This window comes from Eptatretus burgeri, chromosome 4, assembly GCF_056783735.1.
Source record: "Eptatretus burgeri isolate ZD-2024b chromosome 4, Ebu_testis_v1, whole genome shotgun sequence".
Taxonomy (NCBI): Eukaryota; Metazoa; Chordata; class Myxini; order Myxiniformes; family Myxinidae; genus Eptatretus; species Eptatretus burgeri.
In genome coordinates, this window is record NC_140964.1 from 17,214,819 (window position 1) to 17,240,760 (window position 25,942).

The 25,942-nt window shown below is 45.7% G+C and overlaps 1 protein-coding gene across 1 annotated transcript in view; it reads left to right on the forward strand.

Annotated features, from left to right (window-relative positions):
• Positions 1–353: 353 nt before the first annotated feature.
• The window catches only part of COLQ (collagen like tail subunit of asymmetric acetylcholinesterase), a 96,580-nt gene continuing 70,991 nt past the window's right edge, over positions 354–25,942 (forward strand). Inside the window, exons 1-5 of the mRNA XM_085880236.1 lie at positions 354–603; positions 7,668–7,767; positions 9,947–10,047; positions 11,587–11,721; positions 13,936–13,980. Coding sequence (XP_085736362.1) covers positions 7,677–7,767; positions 9,947–10,047; positions 11,587–11,721; positions 13,936–13,980 — 372 coding nt within the window. The 5' untranslated portion in view covers positions 354–603; positions 7,668–7,676. The remainder of the gene's footprint in view (positions 604–7,667; positions 7,768–9,946; positions 10,048–11,586; positions 11,722–13,935; positions 13,981–25,942) is intronic.

A 25,942-nucleotide genomic window follows, 5' to 3' on the forward strand; every position in this document is an offset into this window, starting at 1 on the left:
AGAGAGAGAGAGAGAGGGAGAGAGAGAGAGAGAGAGAGAGAGAGAGGAGAGAGAGGGGAGCAGAGAGAGGAGAGAGAGGGAGAGAGAGAGAGAGAGAGAGAGAGAGAGAGAGAGAGAGAGAGAGAGAGAGAGAGAGAGAGAGGGGGGAGAGAGAGAGGAGAGAGAGGGGGGAGAGAGAGAGGAGAGAGAGGGGGGAGAGAGAGAGAGAGAGAGAGAGAGAGAGGGGGAGAGAGATAGAGAGAGAGAGAGAGAGAGAGAGAGAGGGGGGAGAGAGATAGAGAGAGAGAGGAGAGAGAGGAGAGAGAGAGAGGGGGGAGAGAGAGGAGGGAGAGAGGGGGGGAGAGAGAGGGGGGGAGAGAGAGGAGGGAGAGAGAGGGGGGGGAGAGAGTCGCCGCACGAACGTCGAGGCAACTGGCAGGACTGTGACGTGCTACTCCAAAATAGCGGCACAAAAAGGAGTCCGCGAGAAAACTTCACACCTCGCTCCCCTGGACCCGTGGACAGGATAACCTCCGTGGCTCTTGTTCTGCACTTGGCGGAAAATTTCCCAGCAGGAGCTCTGGGCACTCCACGTCTCATGGGCAGAATCCCGTCTGAGAGAAGGTAGGTCTCATATGGGTCGGTGGTTTGGCTCTCATTGCAAAATGAGGGAATATTGTGAAACTTAACGTTTGCTCCTCGAGCCACCAACGATGTGTTCATGTTTTTCCTCAAATGCACCTGCATGACACTTCTTACACACACACACAGAGACAGACACACACACACACACACACACACACACACACACACACACACACACACACACACACACACACACACACACACACACACACACACCATACTCCCAGAATGTTGGTACTGCCAAAGCAGCTTCTTGGTGAGGAATATACTGGGTGCTTTGCTATTGCCTTACCAGTGTGTTCTGTCCATGCTCTATCCTTTTTAATGTTGAGCTTGAAGCAAGGAAGCAGCATTTACCTTTTCTTTGTTTGTTGGTATGACTCGACCAGAGTTTGAACCACCGACCTCCCAGGCTCAGAGCAGATGCACCGACCATTAATGCCACCCAGACTGATGACTGAAAAAAAAATATATATATATATATATATGTATATATATATATATATATATGCACATGTATGTGATGAAGTTCTGCATTATTGGTGAATGCCGTGACGATACCGTCACAAAGACGTCATGACTGCAGCCCCAGAAGAACCTCTTTCAGTGCAAAAATGGCAAGATCAAATGCGATGACCAAATCGATGAAAAGCAAAGCGACCGACTTGTTTTCCTTTTTTGGGGCTCGTCAGGGCAACACATCACTGTTCCATCCATGCAGTGATTTTGAAGCCTTACGGCTATATTCTGGTTAATGATGCACCACTAACTGTGATTGGTTAGGACACCAGATCGAGTCCCATTTCAGCTATTGCTGCATGACCTGGGACCAACATGTGTCCACGTGGCAGATGGCATTTATTGGTCCCAGATAGTGCAGTTAGAGTTTCACCCAACTACTTGTGAACTCGTGTGTGTACTACTTGTGAATGTTTTTCAGCTACAGAGGAACTCGGGTAGAGTTTGAAACAGCAAAGGGCTCACCTTGTGTAGCTTTTCATAGTTGCTTTATGCACGTTTCTTCAGCTGGATGAGCATGGGAGGGAGGGGTCAATTTATTGTGTTATTATAAATAAAAAACACACACACAGAGACAGCTTTGGCACCGTTTTTTGCACTAAAAATGTTTTTGCACGTTTTTCTAATAAATCACAGAAAAATGACGGTTCTGATCGTAAGAACCAAAACATTGTTTTTTTTTTTGGAAAAGCTTTAGAAAGCTGTGCAATGTTTAGCAACACAAGCTTCTTGCATTGGTATAAATAGAACGTGAAACCGTAAAGCATTCCTGGAGCACCCTACGTGGATGCTCCGCTGGTGTTTGTTTTAAATTACAAGATCACCGAGAGAAATTTTCCGATAGTCAGGGCCAAGACACCATTTATCTCTTCAAAACATTTATATAAATCATTTACAACGTTGTTCAAGTAACACCCATCCAATGTTCACTTTTTCGTTGTTATTTTGTCAGTGAACGAGGTCACTTTCATTGATAAATAATTTGCACCTTCATTATAACCTCTTTGATTAATGATGTACAAAGATTAATTGCTTGCAACATTTGCTATGGTGCTGTTTTTTCTTTCTTTTCATGAAATGAAAGATGACAGAGACAATGTATGTATGTATGTATGTATGTATGTATGTATGTATGTATGTATGTATGTATGCATGTATGTAGGTGTGGATAGAAAATCGTTGGTATCAACTTCTACTCACCGCTAAACTCACTCCTCTCTGCGCATGTGCAATTGGGACGAATTCAGAGACCAAGTACTGCGAAACTGCAAGTTTGTTATGCAATTCATGTTCAAAATTTAACATTCAATTTAAATTAAGTTGTTCCTTGATCATAAACTGAAGTTTGTAGACAGACAGAGAGACGGACAGACATGAACCGATTGCTTAACCGCGCTTTTCACTTCGGGTCTGCGGAGTAACGACCACAAATAGGCTACAAGCTGATGAACCCTGTTTATACATCCGCAGAATAAGAAACTCTGTCGTAAAACTCTCTGCTGTAAAATTTCTGCCATGCATTGCAAGACAGCATGGTTTGCGAGGTGGATTGCAAGACAACGTGGATTGTAAGGAACTACAAAATGCGAATTTTACGAAAGAAAAGGGCCCAGAATAAAGATAATTATATGATTTCCACTTGACAATACGTGACTTTCAAAATGACATAATCCCCACCCAGAATGCTTGGTGCACATGCGCAGAAATCCTTCGAAAGGGTGGTGTTCGGGGCACTAAAAAGTAGATTGCGTGTGCGAGATAAAGATTGTAACCTAAAATGGCTCACAAAGTTTCGACAAGAGGACAAAAATACTTGGAAAAGTACGCGAGAGAAAGTGCTGTGCCTCAAACACAACGAAGGAATTTGAGAACTTTCTCATCTCGCTGAATGGACAGCTGCCCACACTGCAAACCACTGACCATGTGGGCCGGTGAAAGGCCCAAGAAGACAAGTGTGTGCTACACAACCCCCCCCCCCCCCCCGACGGATCACTAACAGTGAATGGGCTTTAAACCTTGTGTGAGTGCCTCCTATAAACATGGCAGGCTTGGTGATTTATTTAATGGTCGTCTCCAATTTCTGCGGCCGCTCTGTTGTATCAAAAGGAATTGAAATGAACTCAACACCTCTCAGTCTCATGCAGAGATATTTCTCATATTACCTCTATTTCCGAGTCCAATTTTCATCCAGGAACATGATGATGATGTGTAACCATTTCAAAATTGCCACTCTTTCGATTAAATGTTGAAAATTATGTTGAGAAGCTAATTTCATTAGGATTTTGTGCTAGCAACGGCAGGTTAAAAGTGCCTGGCGAGCAGAAATGGATCACTGAAAACGCGCATACAGCATGGCGTATGTGTGAAAGGCCTCGTCAGCATTCATCGTTGAATTCAACAACCTGACATGAAAATGCTCTTCAAATCAATTGGATGAAAATTGAGGATTTTAGAAAATTTGGCCCAAATTGGCCTTTTGGCCTATGTTTACCTCAAAATGAATGTGTTTGAATTCAGTGACCTGATATGCAATTGCTCTTCAAATTTCAAATTAATTGGATTAAAATTGAGGATTTTAGAAATTTGGCCGATGTTGACCTTTTGGTCTATGTTGACCTTTTTACCCATGGTGACCACAAAAATAATTATAGGTGATTGAGTTCAGTGACCTGATATGTAAATCTTTTACAAATTTCAACTCAATCAGATGAAAATTGAGGATTTAGAAAATTTGGCCCAAATTGGTCTTTTGGTTTATTTTGACCTTTTGGTCCATGTTTACATCAACATTAATAGGTGGTTGAATTTGGTGACCTCATATGCAAATGCGCTGCAAATTTCAAGTCAATCACATGAAAATTGAGGATTTAAAAAATTTGGCCTATGTTGACCTTTTGGTCCATATCGACCTCAAGATTAATCACTGGTTAAGTTCAGCGACCTCATATGCAAATAGTCTTCCAATGTCAAGTCAATCGGATGAAAATTGAGGATTTTAGAAAATTTGGCCCAATTTGGCCTTTTGGCTGAAGTTGATCTCAGAATTAATAGATGGTTGAATTGAGCCACAAAGCTATGATATGCAAATGGTTTTCAAATTTCAAGTCAATTGAATGAAAATTGACAATTTTAGAAACAATAAAAAAATTTGGCCTACTTTGGGTTGATCTTATGGCCTATGTTGACCTTTTGACCTGAGGTAACCTGAAAAGTAATCAGTGATTGAATTCAATGACCAGATATGCAAGTCCTGTTCAAATTTCAAGTCAATCGGATGAAATTTGAGGATTTTAGAATATTTGGCTCAAATTGGCCTTTTGGCCTATGTAGACCTTTTCGGTCGACCAAATTTTACGAAACTTCAATGCGGGACTGTCGCAGGGTCAATAACTTTAATCTCTTAAAATTTCAGAACGATTTCATTTTTTTCAGAGCGGTTTGGGCTGAAGGCGAGTGGACAGACAAACAAACGAAGGTGATCAACATACTTGTCAAAAAAAAATTGCCAAGTAAAAAGGAATGGCAAGGTAGGAAAAGGGTCCAAAATTGCCCAACTCAGGTGTATCAACAGGTCATACTTATGCAACACTAAAATTATAAAATCAAGCCGACGTATATTGATGCGATTTCTTTTCAGCAAAACCTCATCTCTTGTTAAAACATCATGGACTTTATTACATGCCAATGAACTCATGCTGCCATGTGTTGTGTTGTAATTATAAAGATATGTATATACAACAACAGACCTTACCCAGCATATGAAAAGGCAATCATATCTGAAATGGACAATTTGGGTTGATATAGTCATTCACTGAAAGATAGAAAACCTTTTTTTATGCACTAATGGACCCATTGGTCCAATGGACAAAATTTTCATCGGTCTTCACGGCTTTGTTGCATAACCTGCCTGCCAGACTGCTGGAGCATTAGCTTGCCTTTCACCAAACCCAGATGTGCTTGGAGCCAGGGCGGGGATTGTAGATTCGTTATTATCGTTAATATTATTAGTATTAATATATGCTTTGTTACAATGTTATCATTCCTCTTGTTATTTATTTTGTAATTAGAATGCCATGCCATGGAAGGACCTATGAAGCTGCTCTCTTCACCTCAACATGGCGTGCGTTTAAAACATGGGAATTATAACAGATTTTTGGTAGTTAATTATCCTAATCAACTCAGGAGATCATAACACAATCATTTAGTGTATCACCCTCCACATCAGAAAGCTCCAGTAAAACTCCAAAAATTCATGGTGGGTGCGCGCACACGCACACACACACACACACACACACACACACACACACACACACACACACACACACACACACACACACACACACACACACACACACCCGTGGCCAGTTGCAATTTGGCTGTGAGTAAACTTACATATGCAAATCTGAGGTGAAAAAAAAAAAATCGCACCACCACTTATTCATTTCCCCTTGATATTAGTCATAGAATGAGGCTCATGTCGTGAATAACATGTATTACGTATTGATCTGAGCAACAAATATTGATGATTGCACATGTATGCAATAAGACAATCAATCAAACACTCACATCCTACTTTATTGGAGTTATTACATTTACAGGCAACAATATTTACTTGTTTCAGTGCTGTTTTGAGGCCAGAAAGATACGCTGTAAATCTCACTTCTGGTATGTGGTCGATTGATCAAAGCGGAAAACAATTCATACAGAAAAGTATCAAAAATATGGCTTTTGGAGATTGATAGCACAGTATTAGACATCCGACTACAGTACAAGTTTGGCATGACAAAGTATACCTGTGAATCTTCACAACTTCACAAACTACATGTGGATCACTTTGTTGAAAATGTGCAAATGCAGCATTTGAGAAACACATTTTACCTTGTTGGAGGATTTAGAGGCAATTAATATCAATATTTAGTCTTTCTTTAGTCCTGTACTGAAGCCAAACTGACTTTTAATCTTCCTTCTGTTGCGTGGTCGATGTATCAAAGCAGAAAGAAGTTCTGAACACATCACTGTAGCACACATAGAGTGAGGTAAGTGGAGTCTGGCACAATGAAGACTATGAATGTTTACTACATGTGTATTTTACAAAGTATTTATCTGCTGTTTGAAGTGTAGATCTGTGATTTACTTTAAATGTAGCAGATTTCAGTGAGGAATGGATGAGGAAAGTGTAGGCTATATCCTGTGGCAAATGGGACAGGAGCAGGGACCCATGGAAATTCCACTTCAGGTAAAATGTGACTTCGGAACCTCAACTCTATCTCTATCTCTATCTCTATCTCTATCTCTATCTCTATCTCTATCTCTATCTCTATCTCTATCTCTATCTCTATCTCTATCTCTATCTCTATCTCTATCTCTATCTCTATCTCTATCTCTATCTCTATCTCTATCTCTCTCTCTCTCTCTCTCTCTCTCTCTCTCTCTCTCTCTCTCTCTCTCTCTCTCTGTCTGTGCACCTTCTCTCTCTCCTCTCCTCCTTCTCTCCTTTCCCCCTCCCTCCCCTCACTCTGTCCACCACTCCCTCTGTCCTCCCCTCCCTCCCCCTCATTTGGTTAACGGTTAATGTGGCTGGCTTAAGATCTTAGGGGAGTGAGTTTAAGCCCCTGTTTTAGCCGATGAAACAACACCAGGTGGGTTGACTCAGTCATCTTTTTGAGGTCGGTAAAATGAGTACCAGGTCACTGGTAACAGAGACACTGCATCAGCGGCACAACCACACTTCCATAAAATGATGCAACCAGCAGCCACAGGCTACATAAAACTCTGTCCCCCCTCCCATGCCTCACCCTCTCTCTCCTCCTCTCCCTCTCTCTCCTCCAGAAACAGCTATTACAATGTGTTTTGCCTTTTAAAGCATCATTATCTGCATGATTTTCTCTCCATTTTTCGCAACCAAGTCTTAAACCATCTGTGCAAGGATGATAAATCAAATTACATTTGATGATATCAAATTCAAGCGATGATAAAGTTGTGAGAGAGTCAGAAAGCACACGCCGACAAAAGAGGCCGATGAAAACTCAGACCTACACGAGGTATAGAAATATGGCGGCAGTTGTATAAAAATTGTGGGTGTAGTCAGGTGAACTGTCCAACCAATAGGTGGAACTCACACACACACACACACACACACACACACACACACACACACACACACACACACACACACACGGCTCCTTTTATGGTATAGAACACGGGGAGGACATACCATCCAAGGACAGCTAAACGATGGTGAAGGTTCCAGAGTGAAAGGAGGCGAGGCTTAGATACAGATACTTGGGACCAGGGGACTAGATCTTCCTAAACATGTGCTCGACACATTTTTTTATCAGTAATGAGAGCTACATGACAATTACTCCAACATATACTTTGAAATAACTTGAAATAACTTGAATAAATAACTTTGAAATAAATTCAAATCTCTCCCCCATTTTACCCACCGGACCAGATCCGTAACATTATGAATGTATCGTACGTATGCATGTATGTATGTATGTATGTATGCGTTTCTTCATCAGTTAATCAAGATGAATCCCCTTGAATCACGACCTTTTCTGCCATTCTTCCTTCTTGCCGTGTTTGCTGGTTGGACACTTTCATACGAGCTTTCCTTACAAGGTAATGCAGTGAAAATAGTGGTTCCCACGCAAGAGGGGACTGGGGTAAAGGGGGGTCATGAGGTCAAGATAATGCAATGTGTTATCAAAGGGGTATGGAGAAAGGATGGTAAATGATGCTTTTGATCAAAATACTTTAAAATGTGTGGAATAACAGTTTCGGGTATTTGTTTTTGGTATTTCTTTCTTAGTAATGCATGCAGATCAGAAAACAAGATATATTATATGTTTGATAATAATATCACAAAGAAGGAATTTTGAAAAAAAACTTTTTATCAAAGGAATGGATATAGGAATGAGGTCATTATAGAGAGGTGGGAGAGACTAGTTTTAGTCTGCTTGACATTCCCATATGAGCCCATATACCGATGCCTCATTTAAGGCTCAGAATCCCAATCACTGTGTTGAGATATCATTTGTCTGTCTACTAATGTCATTGTAATTCACGGAAAGGAAACATTCTTCTTCCTCTTTCGTATGCAACACATGGATGTGAGTAGCATCATTTGCTGAGGGTGCAGCTGTGCTGCTGATGCACAGTACCCCTTGTAGCTGAGAGCAAAATTTCTAATCATCGGATCTTTAACGTCCACAAATTAATGGTGGTAGACATGACACCCAGTTTAAGCTCCATGCGAAGGATGGCACTCACATTGATGATTACACTGGATGGCCAGCTCCCCCGTGAAACAGATAAACACCCTGCCTGCGAAGCATCAGGAAAGAAGTTTATAGTTGGGAAGATATTCAAACCTAGGTGAGATATCTCAAAGTCGAGTGTGCATCCCTCGAGGCTACCCCTTCCAGCTTAAAAGTTATAATACAGACCTTATCATACGTTGCCAGCTCCTCCATGAACCAGATACCACTGTTAGAAAGGCACATCACTGTGTGTCATCTTTGTCTCATCACTTATTTACTCATCTTAATATTTCTCATTAACTTATATTGTACTTAACATACACAAATCCACATGTGTGAAGCCTATATGGCTTTGGTGGTCATGCAAAAGCCTAGTCTAGTTGAGTTTATCAGTACCAGCAAACATGTTCTTTAGAGACTTGGGCTGACATTACTTTGTGCAACTTTAGAGTATTTATGAGAAATATTTCAAAAACGCTTCAGAAGGCACTAAACTGTGGCAAGTGAACATAGCTCAGGTGTATCAACAGGTCATACTTATGTACCACGTACATTATAAAATGAGGCGTACAGGAAATTGGTGTGCTATTTCTCAACAAAACCTCATCTCTTGTTAAAATCATCATGGACTTTATTACATGCCGATTCACTCATGCTGCAATGTGTTGTGTTGTATTTATAAAGACATGTACACAAGAACAGACCTTACCCAGCATATGAAAAGGCTCTCTTACCTGAATTGGAAAATTTGGCCTGATAGTCATTCGCTGAAAGATAGAAACCCTTTTTTTTTGAGACACGAACGAAGCTTGTTCAAGAGCTGGAGCAGAATGGGAGAGAACAAAATGGAAAGGGGGAAACATCAACAGCAGAGTCGAAGTGAGATCAAGGAGGGTAGGGGGTCCATCCATCTCAGGCTTAAAGACGAGTCCCCCGTAGTCCGTGAAGCCCCAATTCCACAGTTCATAGAATCGAATACCAGACTAGAAAGCTCACAGACAAGTTACACTTTAAATCCACGTGACTGTAAAATAGGACAGCTCGCCAAACGTCTCCCTTGAAGGATAAAGTGTTCTATGATGCAGCACGCTCTGTTGGCACTGAACCAGAATTGCAATTCTAGTCTAATTTGACTCTGCTGAGGAATCCAAAACCCAAACAATCTGACCACAATTAAGCTTCCTTTATATTTTGCCTTGATCCAATAAAATCCATTGCCACCATCATCATATCCACCTTAGAAGATCTTTAGGGTATCATGTTGGCATTTCTATGAGCAAATCGACCTGATGATGGCCATTACCTCTCCGGGCCAGGTTGGAGTTGGAATCTTGAATTTGGTTTAGGTTGCTGACAGTAACTCATCGACTCGTCATTTAAATACACAATAGCATATTTTAACCTCCATCGGCAATAAATGCTAACAGTTGAGTCCTGAGAAATCCATTATGTGATCCATTATTGTTTCTAATTTTCAATATGGAAACAGTCCAGTGTTCTGCAGTTGTTGACTAGGAAAGGCCGATTGTGATTCACAGATCAAGCAATGACTGTTAAAGGATGCTGTTCACAGCGGCTTCTTCCACCTCCTCCTCCTCTTCATCCACCACCACCCTTCACTCGCAGACACACCGATGAGGTTAGTCCAGGCTTATTTGATCGTCTCGGAGCTAATAATCAAATTAATGGTGCCCTCAACACCCCCTTTTCAAAAATGCATATTGCTACTCAACACAATGATGGTTACTCAAATTTTTGACTAAAGAAGTGCAGTGCTGTTTTGGAAATTATTGGCCTTTGGTTTATTGGGAAAGGTTATTATTTCTGCCACTGAAGGTGGATGGAGGTTGTGTTTTCATGCATCTATCTGTCTGTGAGCAGGATATCTCACAAAGTTTGGACGGAGTCGAACGAAACTTGGTGGACAAGTTGGATGTGTGACGAGGAAGAATTGATTAGATTTTGCTGAATATCCGGATCCGAATACAGATACTACAACTCTTGAAGCGATTCCTCAGCATTGAGAGATTGGGCCAAAATTGATAGCGTATATAGCATGACATCTCAAAAAGTTGTGTGACGGATGACAAAACTTGGTGGATGAGTTGGGTATGTAACAAGAACAAGCTGATTAGGTTTTGGTTCAGGTCCGAATGCAGATCCATCCAATCAGTGGGATACAAAATGTAACCTGTTCAGTCTAGCGGAGTGTGTGCTCAACCGAGTGCCATACTAGTTGGCCTTTGTATTTCTGCCCTATACTTTGTTGATGATATCTTTAACATGACAATTGTAATTTGTTCAGTGATAGGTGAGTTGAGTCAAAATTTATCTTAAGTTGTCCTCTCTGAATCATTCAAGTTAATTAAATATCACAGCAGTTTGCTGATTGGGATTTTACTGTATTTCCTGGCACTGCACTGAAATTAGTATAATAGGACAAGGGAGTTATAGTTTGTAGATGGCATGCTCATAAAGGGCACTTCAAAACTTTCATATATCTTGATCCGGGTTAATGGAATAGCCTTTTCATTTCGGAGAACGGCGCGTTTTGGAACTTGGCCGACGCAGCCACAAGATTGATGATATTCAGGATTTTGGCTGTGGCCATAAGAGTGAGATGACTCCATAAATACATAATCCCATCCTCATTCTTTAATTTCCTTGCACAACTTGTGCTGTTACCCCAGCAGGACATACAGCAGGATGGTATGCTGATGATTGCTGATGATAATTTTAAAGAACAAAACACACCGTTATTTTTTTCCCAAGGTGATAAAACACTTTGTTTGCATGCAGCATGTCCTATAGTGAAGGAACAGGCAAGCTATATGTTTTTGGATGTGACAAGTTTAAAATGACTGCAGAATGTACCCACTGGGTTTTGCAAATCAAACTTGGTCCAATTATGCCTGGTATTGGCGTAATGGTTCGAGTGGTGGGCTTGGGATCCAAGGATCCTGAATTCAAATCCCCCTCGGCTGTTGAATTAATACCAGGTGGGGTAGACTCTGCCTGTCGTCCTTCTAAGGTCGGCAAAATGAGTGCCAGCTTGCTGGTATCCTGTGTCGGAGTGGTGACCCGTCTAGGATTGTACACAATTGCCAACGGACTGCTTCGGCAGCACCAACGCTCTGCACAGACTATGGTCCCAATGGATGGATGGATGGTTTTGCAGGTCAAGAAACTCAAGGTCCACAGTGTCGGCAGCATTGGCACAATCGATAGCACTGGCAGCACCAAGACGGTCACAGAAAATCCATGTTCCTGTCCTGCAGGACCTGCTGGGCCCATTGGCCTCCCTGGACCTCAGGTTTGTTCCTTGGATATCCTTCAAAGACAGGATGAGTTGACAATGCTGAACATTACATACAATCATATTCAAGCTGTTTATTCTGAATTATCTTGGGCTGTTTTCCCTTCATCCACGACAATGCCCTCTGTTGTTCTGCTCTTCCATGAGCCGTGAGATCTGTATAAAAAAAGCCTGGTTTGCCCGAATATGAATTTAACACCATTGCACAAACACACGTGTTCAACATGAGATAAAACTTTCCTGTTTCTACAGGAATTTGAACATTTTCTCATGATTTGACAGAGAAATTCTTAAGGAATTCAAAAGGTTAATTTCTTAAGGTTTTTTTTTTCATATTTTCTGAATCAATTTTGATTTTGGTTTCCTGAAAACCACAATTGAGTGACCATCTTGACTCCGAGCAGAAAGAAGAACCAGTCTTGCTCGACAAGGCTATTGTCAATTTACATAGCCGAACAGGTAGAACAATGGATGAAATCAACGGAACTCTGACGAAGAGTTTACACACGAAACTTCAGCTTCTCCTTGCTTCGCATGGAGGTTAGCATACTTTGATCAATGTTCTGTCGATTTCATCCATTATGAATTTGCCATTGTCAAGGCTTCATCTCCAGCATGAAGTTGAAAGAAACAAAGCATTCTCCTCGCTGACTCATGCAACTTACGGTAATATGTAAACAGACAGAATTCACGAACTCTACGTTATTATCTACTAGCAGGGGCTACCTGGCCCTAACGGGGAAGGGGTGGAATACCCGGTGCTGTCCGGCTGGGTGCAGACCTTTTCCCAGCGGTAGTTTCGGGACATGTTGGACATTGAAAAGCAATGGAGTTATTGGCCTCATGTTCGTTACCTTATGCCTGCAGGCCGAGGACAGCACTGCCTGACCCACATCCAAATATACACCTTGTAGCAGCCGTTGGTTGCCTCGAAACAGACGTAAGGGCCAATGCGTGGTAGCTTCAAACCTTGTCCAGATTCTGAAGTACCTACACCCAAACGTTTGGGCCTCTGGGTGCTCCGGTTCGGCCATGAAAGAATAACGTACAAGCACACAAACGAACACAGAGATGAACACACAAACACTTGAAAATATAAACAAGATTTGATACTCCACACATTGTTTCACATAACAGCAGCCTTTAACTTTGCATTCCTGGCATCATAAATGCAAGGATGATGTCTCACCGGCTGAATTAACTACTTCAGAATGGCTTTGTGTTAACTTCAAAGATGAAAAAACAAAATCGTTGCTTTAAACTTACCCTGTGCATTGACATGCCCAAGATAAGACCCTCCCATCGGTGTCAAGAAGCATCCAAACCAGATGCGGTGTCTCCCTCTGGGAAGTCTTCCTGAATTTTAGGAACGATGGCATTGTCTTTCCTATTGCAGATGTCCATTAAATAAATCTCCAAGCCTGAAATGTTCACACAAGGTAATCCCTCATGCTGCAAAGTCCACTCACTGGCAGCGAATGTCAAAGGTTTGGGAAGAAACACACCCAATCTACAATCCTTGGGGCTTTGCTCCGGTCCATGTTCTCGGAAGTTTGCGGTACGGGGGAGCAGCAATGTTTCGGCTTGCTGGGAGAGTTCAGAAAGCTCTCAAACTCTTTCGATGTACAGAGGCATACCCCTTTCTCAGTATATTTGCCATATTTTAGAAGCTTGGTGAGCCATTTTAGGAAACAATCTTATCTTGCATGTCCGATATACTTCACGTCACCCCGAACAACGACATTTCCTGGGTTTCTGTGCATACGCACTGAGTATTTTTGGGCCGATTACAGGATTTCAAAAGGCGTGTATTGCGAGACCGATATTTCAGGTTTGAACTCAAATGACCACTCAATTACACGGACGAGAAAATGGACCAATTCACTTCCAACATTTTCCAGTATTTTTTTCATGTAGTATACATATTCAGACCTAGACAGCCGACGACACCAGAATAACTTTGGCTTGACATCCTGCCAGCTGTACCGAGAGCTCTTCAGATATCAGATACCAGGACAGTCCTACAAACAGCAAAAGTTGTATTCAAAGAAATGGACCCTTATTTATCTGTTACAACAAGCTTGCATACTATCGGTGCATCCATACATAAACACATGTACGTACCAGCATACATTTTGAACCTTGACATGTTCACCATCATGTGTGCCATGTTAATCCAGTAACTGCTTCATTTCCCAATGTTTCCCACAGGGACCACCAGGCATTCCAGGTTTAGTGGGACCAAAAGGAGAAAAGGTATTTATGTGCTGTCTGATATTGATGTTATCACATCCCACACAGATAACTGTAATGAACACCATTGTGAAAATGCCATATTGCTATGTTCTTTCAGCAGCATTAGTCTCACCTCAAAATTAGACACTATCTTTCTTCATCATGAAAAATACTGATTTTATTTATTCGGTCGATATCATGAAAAGGAACAGATTGAGAATTGAAGATTCTTAAATATCAGATGTCCAGGTAGCGCAATCACTTTTGAGTTTTTTCAATCCGGGTTTGAATCCTGACAGAAAAAGATCCGACAGTAATATGTCTCTTTTGCTTATTGGAGAATATGTTAACTCAGAGTGTACTATTCTTCCGGAGAGGATAGTAAGACAGCTGCTCCATTTAAGAACATTTATTGCTGAATGGTAATGATGACATTGTTTAGCTATCTTCTATATATTTGACCTCTCTGTTTGTTTGTCTGTCGTGTTATAACTTGAGAAGAGATTAACGGATTTCAATAAATCGAACTTCAGTGGATTCAGGAAATTCCCCGGAAGGCTTGTGCTGAATTATTTTTTTTAATTATTTCATTTTATGGGTACACTTGGTGAAACTGCAAAAGCCAACTTGGGACGCTGGTTATCCCTGCACTCGGAATCCTTTATCTTCTTTCCCTATTGATTCGCCATCACAACAAAGATTGGTATTTCAGTCAGCGAAGTGACGGGTCTTATATTCCAGTCTAATATATATATGTATATGTATATATATATATATATATATATCTGAGTTTGTGTCTGTGGGTTTGTCTGTCTGTGGGGCAAAAGCACCGCCCAGGTTGTTTTAAAGGCCTCATGTACATTTGAAGACTGAACAACACTTCTTCTATCATAAAATGAAGATACCGTTTTGAGGAAAGAAAAAAAAGTAACATTTTGATGACAACTCAAATGAGGGAATGCATATTTTGTCCACAGCAATCACAGCAGCTGTCTAATATAAACTGCTCAATGAAGGTGCGTTAAGTCTCATATTATGCAAAGAAAAAAAAAATGTTGTGGGACGTCAAACGTAGTCACTTTCTGTCTGCGAGGCAGTGACGTGTCGCTTGTAACTTGATGTTTACTTACCAGAATGTTCAATGACTGTTACAGGCAAAAATACCCCATGTTTGCTTCCATGCAAAGCATGAAAAAAAGATGTCCCTACACATGACGTCATCATGCAGCGATGTCTACATTTGCAGGAATGCACTAATAATTATTGGAGCCTTTTTTTACATAACATCCTAAAACTCATGGAACAATGATATGATGGAGTATAGAGGATAGAAAGTTTATTTGCTGAATACCATGAGAAGGGAGAAGAAGAAGGAGAAGGAGAAGGAGAAGGAGGAGAAGAGTAGGAAATATGCATACATGGCAGTGTCATGCAAGGTGTCTCACACTCACCTAATCTATGATATCAAGATGAGTTTGTGTCTGTGGGTGAATGTGTGCATTTGAACAAGGTACGTTTTCATGACTAATATTTAAACTTTAAAGTATTTAATTTTTTTTAATGTCCTTTTGTCGGTGTTTTTTATGTCCTGTTTGCTGTTGAGATGTCCATTGGTGTATTGTTACCAAGCAGCTCGCTAGCACTTGCCAAGACAGCCATTCCTTTTTAACAGTTTCTAATGGAGTGCTTGCTTGAGTGCTTAAGCCACTTGGCAAGCACTCTACAAGAAACTTAGTAACTGAACACACCCCAGATTCATGACATGGTGATGAGGATAAACATGCATTGCATCATCATTTCAGCCATAATCGATGAATTTGTCCCTCAAGGGGTGGGGTGGGAGGAGGCAGAGAAGGGGTGGGGTGGGAAGAGGGACCCAACGTTGCCCGGCAATGCCAGGTAACCCTGCGAGTGTATATATACATATACATATATATATATATATATATATATATATATATATATATATATATATATATATATATATATGCTGAACAAAAATATAAATGCACCAACCTAAATATCTAAGTCAAGATTGCCATTATGGGAAAATGGTCAAACCGATGATATTGTTGCGGATTCGCGCCCGCCGGCGTGCTGACGGCCACGTAACTCGAATCGCGGCACGTCGCCCACCGGACGGACAATCCAGTCGTGACCCTCTCGGACTAACGCCGGGAACCAGTCACGGGTGGACCTTTCGGTCTCACCGCGATCGAGCCAATCAGCCCCCGCGTGGGATAGGGTTGCTCGCCAAATTCGACCTACCTAAGTACCCACGCGGAGGGTAGACCGGGCGATCGCACCTCGCCGCAGGTCGACTTTGGACACAGGCCACTTAAGCGACCCGTTCCGTACTATCGGGATAACCGAGCGGTGTTATTCGTCGACCTCGACGGTTCGATTAATTATCGGGCGTATTCAGCCCACTACCAACCCTTTACGTGAAGCAAGATGAGGATTCAATGAAGGAAATGACGAAGCGAAGCGGGAAACAGTTCGACACAAAGCACATTTATTCGCGACGAACGGAAAGCACACATATTCAATTCCACCAAAAGCACACAGAAAAGAAAAACACAATTCAATTTACACAAAAAGCAAATGCGACAATGCAGATCTAATACCGATTACACGAGCACACGGCAACACTTATACAATTTTACTTCACAGACGGCGCCGACAACACATACCCAAAACCAAGGAAAGAATACCCTCAAGGATGAGGCGGGCCTGAGGCCGAGACCGGGTCGGGCCTACCCGTCTGGTGATGAGACGCGGAGCGGCGATGGTGCCTCAACTCCGCGGGCCTCGCGGGCAGTGTCTGGTAGGGGGTGGGAAAGGGGCCCCCTTGGTCGCACTATCTCAGCGCGGGGGGAAACAGGAGGGGGTTGCTGATGCTCGGGGTATAGAGGATTCTTATTGTCCCGCGACGAGCGTCTCCACCTCGGCCAGGTCGCGCTGTCGGCCTCCCTGGGGTGCAGCTCCCTGCACGACGCGAGCACCCCCTCGTCTGCCCTCGCCGCCTCTCCACAGCTCCGTCCCCTCCGTTCCGACTCCAACGCACACGACGACCAGCTCCTTCTTGCCAACTCCACCGCCCGCGAAGTCTTGACTCTCTGTTCCCTCTCGACTCTCCTACTCTCCTACTCTCCTACTCCCTCGACTACTCTACTACTCTCTGGACTGACGAACCGGTCGCTTTTTATCAGCCCCGGAGCTTCGCCCTCTCATCTTTGACCCCCTCCCTTCGACCTTTCACCTCGCTCCCCATTGGCCCGAGAAAAAGTGGGCGTGAATGCTTTTTGATCCATAAATTTGCATATATCGATCGCAAAACAACAGCCGCCGATGAAGTTGGCCGGCCTCCGCCTTGAAGCAAAACACGGCCAGCCGATGAAGTTGGCCAGCCTTTGCCGTTCGGTGGAGGTTGGTGGAGGGAGTGCGGTGGTGCTGGCCACTTGGAAGGCGGGCTCGGACCTACCTACCTGTCTCCCTCCCACCTATCGCCTTTGCCTGTCACTGTACATACCCACTCCCTTAATTTGTGAAAAACCAATTTAGCCCCAACTTATTTTTTTGTTGTTTTTATTTTTATTTCCCCACTATAAATCGTCCCCTAACCCCCTTTATCGTCCTTGTTCGGCTAACCTATCCTGTCACCTAGCCTACTCCCAACCCCTACGTTCCCTTCCCGGAGGGGAACAAGGGAGAGCTAACGTCCTGTGTCGAGGCCCAACTCAAGCCTCAGAATGGCCTCCCCAGAGTTCGGCGATCTAACCCAAAGTGGGTCCAGCGGCCCACAACGACAGAGAGGGGATGGATGGTGCGGAGGGGTACATCTCCTAATCTACCCTAACAATTTAACTGTTAAACTACCCCGGGGCTTTCAACAAGCGCCTCTCGCTTAAACTATTGGTTCTAACAACCCAGATTCCCGTCGCCTGTGTTGGTGTCCTCACAATTTCGGGCCTCGCCCCCCAATTTTCTCTCCGTGCCCTCACACGGTCTCCTGGCTGGGACACGTGGCTCCCTTTGGCAGGCACGACCCTCTGCCGAATCTCCCGCTATGGCACCCCCGGGCACTACACTGCCTCCGAGCCTACCAGCTCCCCAACACCGGGGAGTGCCCCCCATGGCACCTCCGCTGAAACGCACACGTGGCAGGCCGGCCTCCCGGGCCCCTTTCCGAGGGTCACCCGTGCCCACAACACTGGCCTCGCGGCTAATGGCGCCCGGGCCCCCGCACCAAGCAGGCGCACCCGTGCCCACTACTCTATCCCGGCCCCCCATGGGCCCATGGCCTACCGCGGCCGACTAGCCTGGTGCCCGGGGTACCCACTCAGCGATACTCACCTTTCGCAGCCACGCTCCCAAGCCCGTCAACAGGGCTCCTGCACCCCTCCAAATGGGTCTCGAGCCTACTTTCCCACCAACAACAAAACGACCTCCATTTTTCAATTTGACTAACCCCCTAACTCACTTTATACTGACCCCGGGGTCCCTTGGGCGGGAGTCACTCCTCCCCCCAATCACTCATCGCACCATGCATTCCCCATTCACTCCATACACACAGACCCGCTGGCCTCACTCACTCACCAAGCACATGCTTCCACTTCACTCACCAACTCTTCAACACACACACCACTGAACTCTGCCATCCTTCTAACTACATCCCCTAACTAACTCGTGCTCCCACGTCGTCCCTTAAACTACAGCACGTTCCTTTTAACACTACGTAGCTAAGCTACGTCCCCTCTACACATCCAAAGTCTGTCTCTGTCTCCAAAATAATCCCATTTTATTTCCCAACCTAAATCTGGCTACAATCCCTCTAACTAATCCATTCCACGGACTCCATGAGGACTTACCCCTGCCCCATGAAGTCGGTCTAACTAAGCTAACCCTTCCCCCTAACTAGTTTCCATCCTGTGCCCCGGTAAGGGGGTCTTCCACCCCTTGCCCAGGAATCCTTTGCACCCGAAAGTGAGGCTTGCTTTTTTTTTTTTTTTTTTCATGCGCAGCACCTGCGCGGCAACTCGCGCCCTTTACACCTGCCCGTGACGTCATGCAGCTGCACGTGTTCCTCGTCCCTCCTTGGACGGTACCATCCGGCAGAGATACCCCTCCTGCCGGATTCCAACCACACGTGCAGCCATGACGTCACCGTGCGCAAAAAAAAAAAAACACAAGCCCCACGTCTCGAGGGGTTCCCCACGCGAACACATGTGCTTTGCCCGTTGGAGCTTAACACACACGATCGCGTGGAGAACCCGTCCGGTCCAAATCCATTTACCTGCCTAAACTTTGTCCGTCCGCGGGATCGGCAAATCCACCGCGTGCGTTTCCGGACCGGGACTTCACTCTCGCAAGCGAGCACGTGGCGGTCTCGTGCGTTGCACAGCACGAACTGCGTGCTCACTGCTGGGTGAACCCGGCACGGTCCCCGAAACAACTACAGCCGCTGCTCGGCTTTCTCTCCTCTGTCGCCGTCGTCGTCGCCATTCAACCCACGCACACCTGCGTGTTACGACGCACACAGTCCACACCATTAAACTCACACCGGGAGACGCGGCTGCGTGCTCCCGCATGCCAACCGACATCTCCCTCTCATACCGCTCTCTCACACACACGGTCTCCCTTGCACACAGCCGTTCACTCACGCATGCGGGGGAACTCATCCGCGGTGCCTCACTCATACACCGTTCCTCACTCATATACCGTGCCTCACTCATACACACGGCGACACTCAAACACGCGGTCTCTTCCACACACGGTGCCTCACCCACACACGCGGGGGAACTAACCCGCGGTGCCTCACTCACACTCCGTGCCTCATCCACACACGCGGGGGCACTCAACCGCGGTTCCTCATCCACATACGGCGTGCTGGGAAGCACGTACTCTGGCACAATCGCCACCTCACCATTCACACACGGGGTCGCTTCCACACACGGGGACGCACTCACACCTTGCACCACACACACAGGGACAACCACACTGGGGATTCGTGTCCCCACAAGGGTCTCCGGGGCGTCTATACCCCCCAAGCTCTCCGTGCACCTGTCCACAGCACTCGTCCCCTCAACCTCGCAAAGCACGACCGAACTCACCTGGTCGTGACTCGCCTCAAGGGGGCAGACTCCCTCCCCTCGTTCCTGGAGGAGGCCATCCAGGTGCTCGCACTGGGTCTCTACACGCTCCGCGAGCTCACCCCCGTTGTCCTCCACTACCTCCGTGTGTGTGTGTGCGTCACTTACCCCGTCCTCACCGTGCAGTCTCTCCTCTATCGTTCCCTTCCCGGCTACCGTCACTGCCAACTCTTCACCCTTTACCTCTCTTGTCTCAACTATTATTTCCGTTGTCGTCATTTCGTGTCTCGTCTCACACGTTTTGGTCTCCCCATTTAATTTTTCCCTTTTGGTCACCGTCGATTCCTCTGTCACGACCCTCGCCCAACACGCCCCCTGAATTATTTTTTCACCCGCCTCCACCGCGGGCCTGTCAGCCGTTGCACCCCCTTCCAGCTCGTTTGCTTCTCCACGTGGAGTCGCCATTTTGAGTTCCCTGCTAACGGCCTTCATGTCCGCCTGCAGGCATCGGCCCATGTTCTGCGTCTCACCCCGCAGCTTTTTCGTTTCTTCCTTCATTTGCTGTGTATTCGCATCCATCGTCGTTTTCACTTCATTTGTATTTGTATCCATCTTTTCGTTCATGCCTTTCATTTCGTTTTTCATATTCGCATCCATCTTTTCGATCATTTCCGCATTCATCTTTTCGTTCATGCCTTTCATTTCGTTTGTATTTGCATCCATCCTTGCTGTCATTGCCGCCAGCATGGCGCATAGCTGGGCCATGTCGGATGCACTCAGCTGAGCCGTTTCGGCAAGGGTTGGGGAAGGGTTTTGGTGGAGAGGGGGGGGGAGGTGTCATACACCGCGGCCGCTGCCGCACCCATTTCGGGCTCTGGGTTCAGTTGGGCGAGTCCGTGTTCCTGCACAATCAACATTTCCTGCTAGGGGATTCCATCCTGGACCATGGATTCTACACATTCTACATCCATTTCTAATACCCCCGGCTCCCGCTCGCCTTGAGACGCCATCTTGCTTCTCGTGAAGGGTTAATTTGAATCGCTCGTAATTTGGAGGGAATCGGGGGTCGCTTCTCTCACCCCTGGACCGATTCCCGTGAATTTAGCCGGAGACAGGAGAGCCCGTTTTCCTGTTCTCCGATACCAGTGCTGCGAGGAGGGCGATGAATTTGTATCCCACTCCTGACACCAGTGTTACGGTATTCGCGCCCGCCGGCGTGCTGACGGCCACGTAACTCGAATCGCGGCACGTCGCCCACCGGACGGACAATCCAGTCGTGACCCTCTCGGACTAACGCCGGGAACCAGTCACGGGTGGACCTTTCGGTCTCACCGCGATCGAGCCAATCAGCCCCCGCGTGGGATAGGGTTGCTCGCCAAATTCGACCTACCTAAGTACCCACGCGGAGGGTAGACCGGGCGATCGCACCTCGCCGCAGGTCGACTTCGGACACGGGCCACTTAAGCGACCCGTTCCGTACTATCGGGATAACCGAGCGGTGTTATTCGTCGACCTCGACGGTTCGATTAATTATTGGGCGTATTCAGCCCACTACCAACCCTTTACGTGAAGCAAGATGAGGATTCAATGAAGGAAATGACGAAGCGAAGCGGGAAACACTTCGACACAAAGCACATTTATTCGCGACGAACGGAAAGCACACATATTCAATTCCACCAAAAGCACACAGAAAAGAAAAACACAATTCAATTTACACAAAAAGCAAATGCGACAATGCAGATCTAATACCGATTACACGAGCACACGGCAACACTTATACAATTTTACTTCACAGACGGCGCCGACAACACATACCCAAAACCAAGGAAAGAATACCCTCAAGGATGAGGCGGGCCTGAGGCCGAGACCGGGTCGGGCCTACCCGTCTGGTGATGAGACGCGGAGCGGCGATGGTGCCTCAACTCCGCGGGCCTCGCGGGCAGTGTCTGGTAGGGGGTGGGAAAGGGGCCCCCTTGGTCGCACTATCTCAGCGCGGGGGGGAAACAGGAGGGGGTTGCTGATGCTCGGGGTATAGAGGATTCTTATTGTCCCGCGACGAGCGTCTCCACCTCGGCCAGGTCGCGCTGTCGGCCTCCCTGGGGTGCAGCTCCCTGCACGACGCGAGCACCCCCTCGTCTGCCCTCGCCGCCTCTCCACAGCTCCGTCCCCTCCGTTCCGACTCCAACGCACACGACGACCAGCTCCTTCTTGCCAACTCCACCGCCCGCGAAGTCTTGACTCTCTGTTCCCTCTCGACTCTCCTACTCTCCTACTCCCTCGACTACTCTACTACTCTCTGGACTGACGAACCGGTCGCTTTTTATCAGCCCCGTAGCTTCGCCCTCTCATCTTTGACCCCCTCCCTTCGACCTTTCACCTCGCTCCCCATTGGCCCGAGAAAAAGTGGGCGTGAATGCTTTTTGATCCATAAATTTGCATATATCAATCGCCCTCCAACGCCCTGGGGGCGGGGCCAATTCGCCCCTCGCTCACCGATTGGACGGCAAAAAGTGGGCGTGTGTCGTTTTTGATCCGTTTTTGAAGCACAAAATCCGTGATTTTGTACACGCTGTTCGGCGCGCGCCCTGCACGAGTCCAACACCGGTACCCACAGGCGGCGCAAGAACGGTGGCGATGCGACGGTTGCGAGGTGTGACGTGAAGGTCGTGGCAGTTGTGGTGAAGCGGTGGTTGGTGGTGGTAACAATGGCGGTTGGTCCAAATTAAAGATAGTGAAAGAAAAACGGCTATCCTGAAGAGTCGCAGCACGCATAAATGACATGTATTCCCACTAGACAACGGGTTTGGGCCTAACTACACATGTACTTACCGAGATACCTCACCTAAGGGACCTGAATGGTGGTTTGCGAATTTGGTAACCACAACAATATGTTTGAGCAATGGTTCCCTTGTTTTGCTCAAGACAGATGTTCCCATTGAAATTGACCACTCTGAGTGTGTGGACTCACACGTTGAGTAATCCTTCCCATGAGCACCATGGGGCTTGACAGAGTGATGGTCAGTGAGCGTGACCAGGACACAAACACTCCCTATTGCTTGCCCTATAAAAGGCCTCCCCAAAATGTGGACTGGTGCCAAATGTCAACATGCCACAGATGTCACAAATCTTGAGGGAGCGCGCCATTGGCATGCTGAATGCTGGGACGTCAGTACGGGCCGTTGCAGCACACTTCAATGTCCACCACTCCACCATTAGCCGCCTGGGAACGCGCCTCAGAGAGACTGGAAGCACCGTGAACCGCCCACATGCCCGGCGACCACGTGTGACCACCGCCGGTCAGGATCGTCACATGAGGCTGCAACATCTCCGGGATCGACTCCGACCGGCCACGAGGACTGCCGATGAGACTGTCGGGCTGCATAACAGGCGCATTTCAGCCCAGACGGTGCGTAACTGCTTGAGGGAGGCCAACCTCCGAGCCCGCCAACCACACCGGGGACTCGACCTCACTGCAGTCCGGCGTCAGACCCGACTGAACTGGGCCAATGTTCACTTGCGATGGACCCTCGCACGATGGAGGAGAGTGCTGTTCACCGATGAGTCGCGGTTCCAGCTGTATCGGGCTGATGGCAGACTCCGCGTCTGGCATCGGGCTGGGGAGCGCTACATTGACGCCAATGTCCTTCGTCGGGTGTCACACGGTGGTGCCAGTGTTATGGTGTGGGCAGGCATATGCCATGGAGAGCGCACTCGGCTTCATTTCATTGAAGGAAACTTGAACGGGCAGCGGTACAGGGACGAGATACTCAGACCCATCGTCGTGCCGTTTGTGCGCCTTCACCATGTGACGTTTCAGCACGACAATGCTCGCCCCCATGTTGCCAGGATCTGCATGGACTTCCTCGGTGAGGAGGACATTGATGTCCTCGACTGGCCTTCAGATTCTCCCGACATGTCGCCCATCGAGCACCTGTGGGACGTTCTTAATCGACGCGTACGACAACGTTACGCAGTCCCAGAGAACGTCCGCCAGCTCCGTGTGGCTCTCCAGGAGGAATGGGAAAACATCCTTCAGGCCACCATCGATAATCTGGTGATGTCCATGCGCCGGAGATGCACCGCTCTGCGCGACGCCAACGGTGGACACACCCGCTACTGACTGTGTGAACTCTGACAGTGACACCTCGGTTGTGTCGGCTGTTGTAGCGCAAAGACTGTCGCCAGAATTCTCAAGGAACTCTTTGAAATTTAATGCTCAATTGTCATGGATTCTATAACCAAATTGTTGTGATGATTTAGTATTAATGAGTTCGAGGTAAAATAGAAACAATCGCTTGGTGCGTTTATATTTTTGTTCAGTATATATATATATATATATATATATATATATATATATATATATATATATATATATATATATATATATATATATATATATATAAATATATATATATATATATATATATATATATATATATATATATATATATGAAGCTGTGCATGCATCAGTGTGAGTTCCATCCATTGGTTGGACAGTTTGCCTAACTCTGCCCACAATTTCTATATTTTACCCTTTACAACCCTTTGGAAGTTAGAACGCTTTCTCTCATGCAGGGCTTTTACTGTGGAGGTTACGCTGGTTTGCTATTACATCTGATAATTTTCTCTTAAAATTGTGATGAGTTTCTGTGAAATCAGTGATAGCATGATAGGGGAGCAGAAAGCATTTTGATGTGGGAATGGCAGATTGCTTTTATGAACAGGGGAAGAGTGAAAGTAAAGATGGGACAGCTTTTGGAAGGGGGAGATTGATGCTTTGGGGTTGTGGATGGGGGGGGGGGGTGAGAGCAAAGAAGGAACAGAGTTGGGAAGCAGAGGCTGAGGGTTTTTTCGATGAGTTGTCAGAATTGTGTGTGTATGCACATATTGATATATCACCCTGAAGACGAAACACCAGGGTGACGGTTTATAGCTTGGCCAGGATTAAAACCCAGGGTAGACACCTTAGGGCTTGGAGGCTAGAGCATAGACCTCAAAGCTATCTTTGAGCCAGACCAAGAAAATATTTCCTGTCTCAATTTAATGAAGTTAACTCTAAACTGGAGGAGAATATAATGTACTCCCTGCCGTTAAAAAACCCCAAACACATGATTGTTTGTTACCCCGTACACACAAAGCGAAAAGCGGGGTTAAGCAATTGTTTAACTTTGTCTGTGTCTGTCTGTGTCTGTCTGTGTCTGTCTTTCCAGCTGGCTCCAAATGTCAGTTTATGATCAAGGAACAAATTAATTTTTGTTGAATGTTATATATTGGCCATGAATCGGAAAACGAACATGTAGTTTTGTCGTACTGTACTTTGGCTCAGAATTCGTCCAGATCGCACATATGCAGGGAGAAGTGACATCATATTTTTTTTACTCTGTCTGTCCAGCAGTCAAACAAAATTGAAAATGATTCCAAACAGGAAACTTAGTTTTTAAGGATGTCATAAAGGACACAAACAACAGGCACGAATAACTAATGTGACATGTTAAATAAGGCAGTGTAAAAAAACACTGCATCAATGGCACAAAACTTCCAATGTATATTATTTTCCACAAACTATAAAATCTTTATTTCATTTCAATTGAATTATATACCTGAACATGTAGAACACAAATCGCTTTTTCACTTTCAAAACCCTTCCATTTAGTAGTACTTGGATATAATATTACATTTTACGCAATCACGACCAATCAAATTTTCCCCTTGCAAACCCCGCCCATATCCTTGTTTCTCAAAAATGTGCAGGGTAATGTGTTCGATGAGCTCTCGAATTGTTGATGCAACTTATTTATGTGGCATCATGGAACACAAATGAGGTGTAAACCTCTGACAGAGATTAGAGCCGAATAATTACACGTCCATTACATGATGCAATCACGGAATTC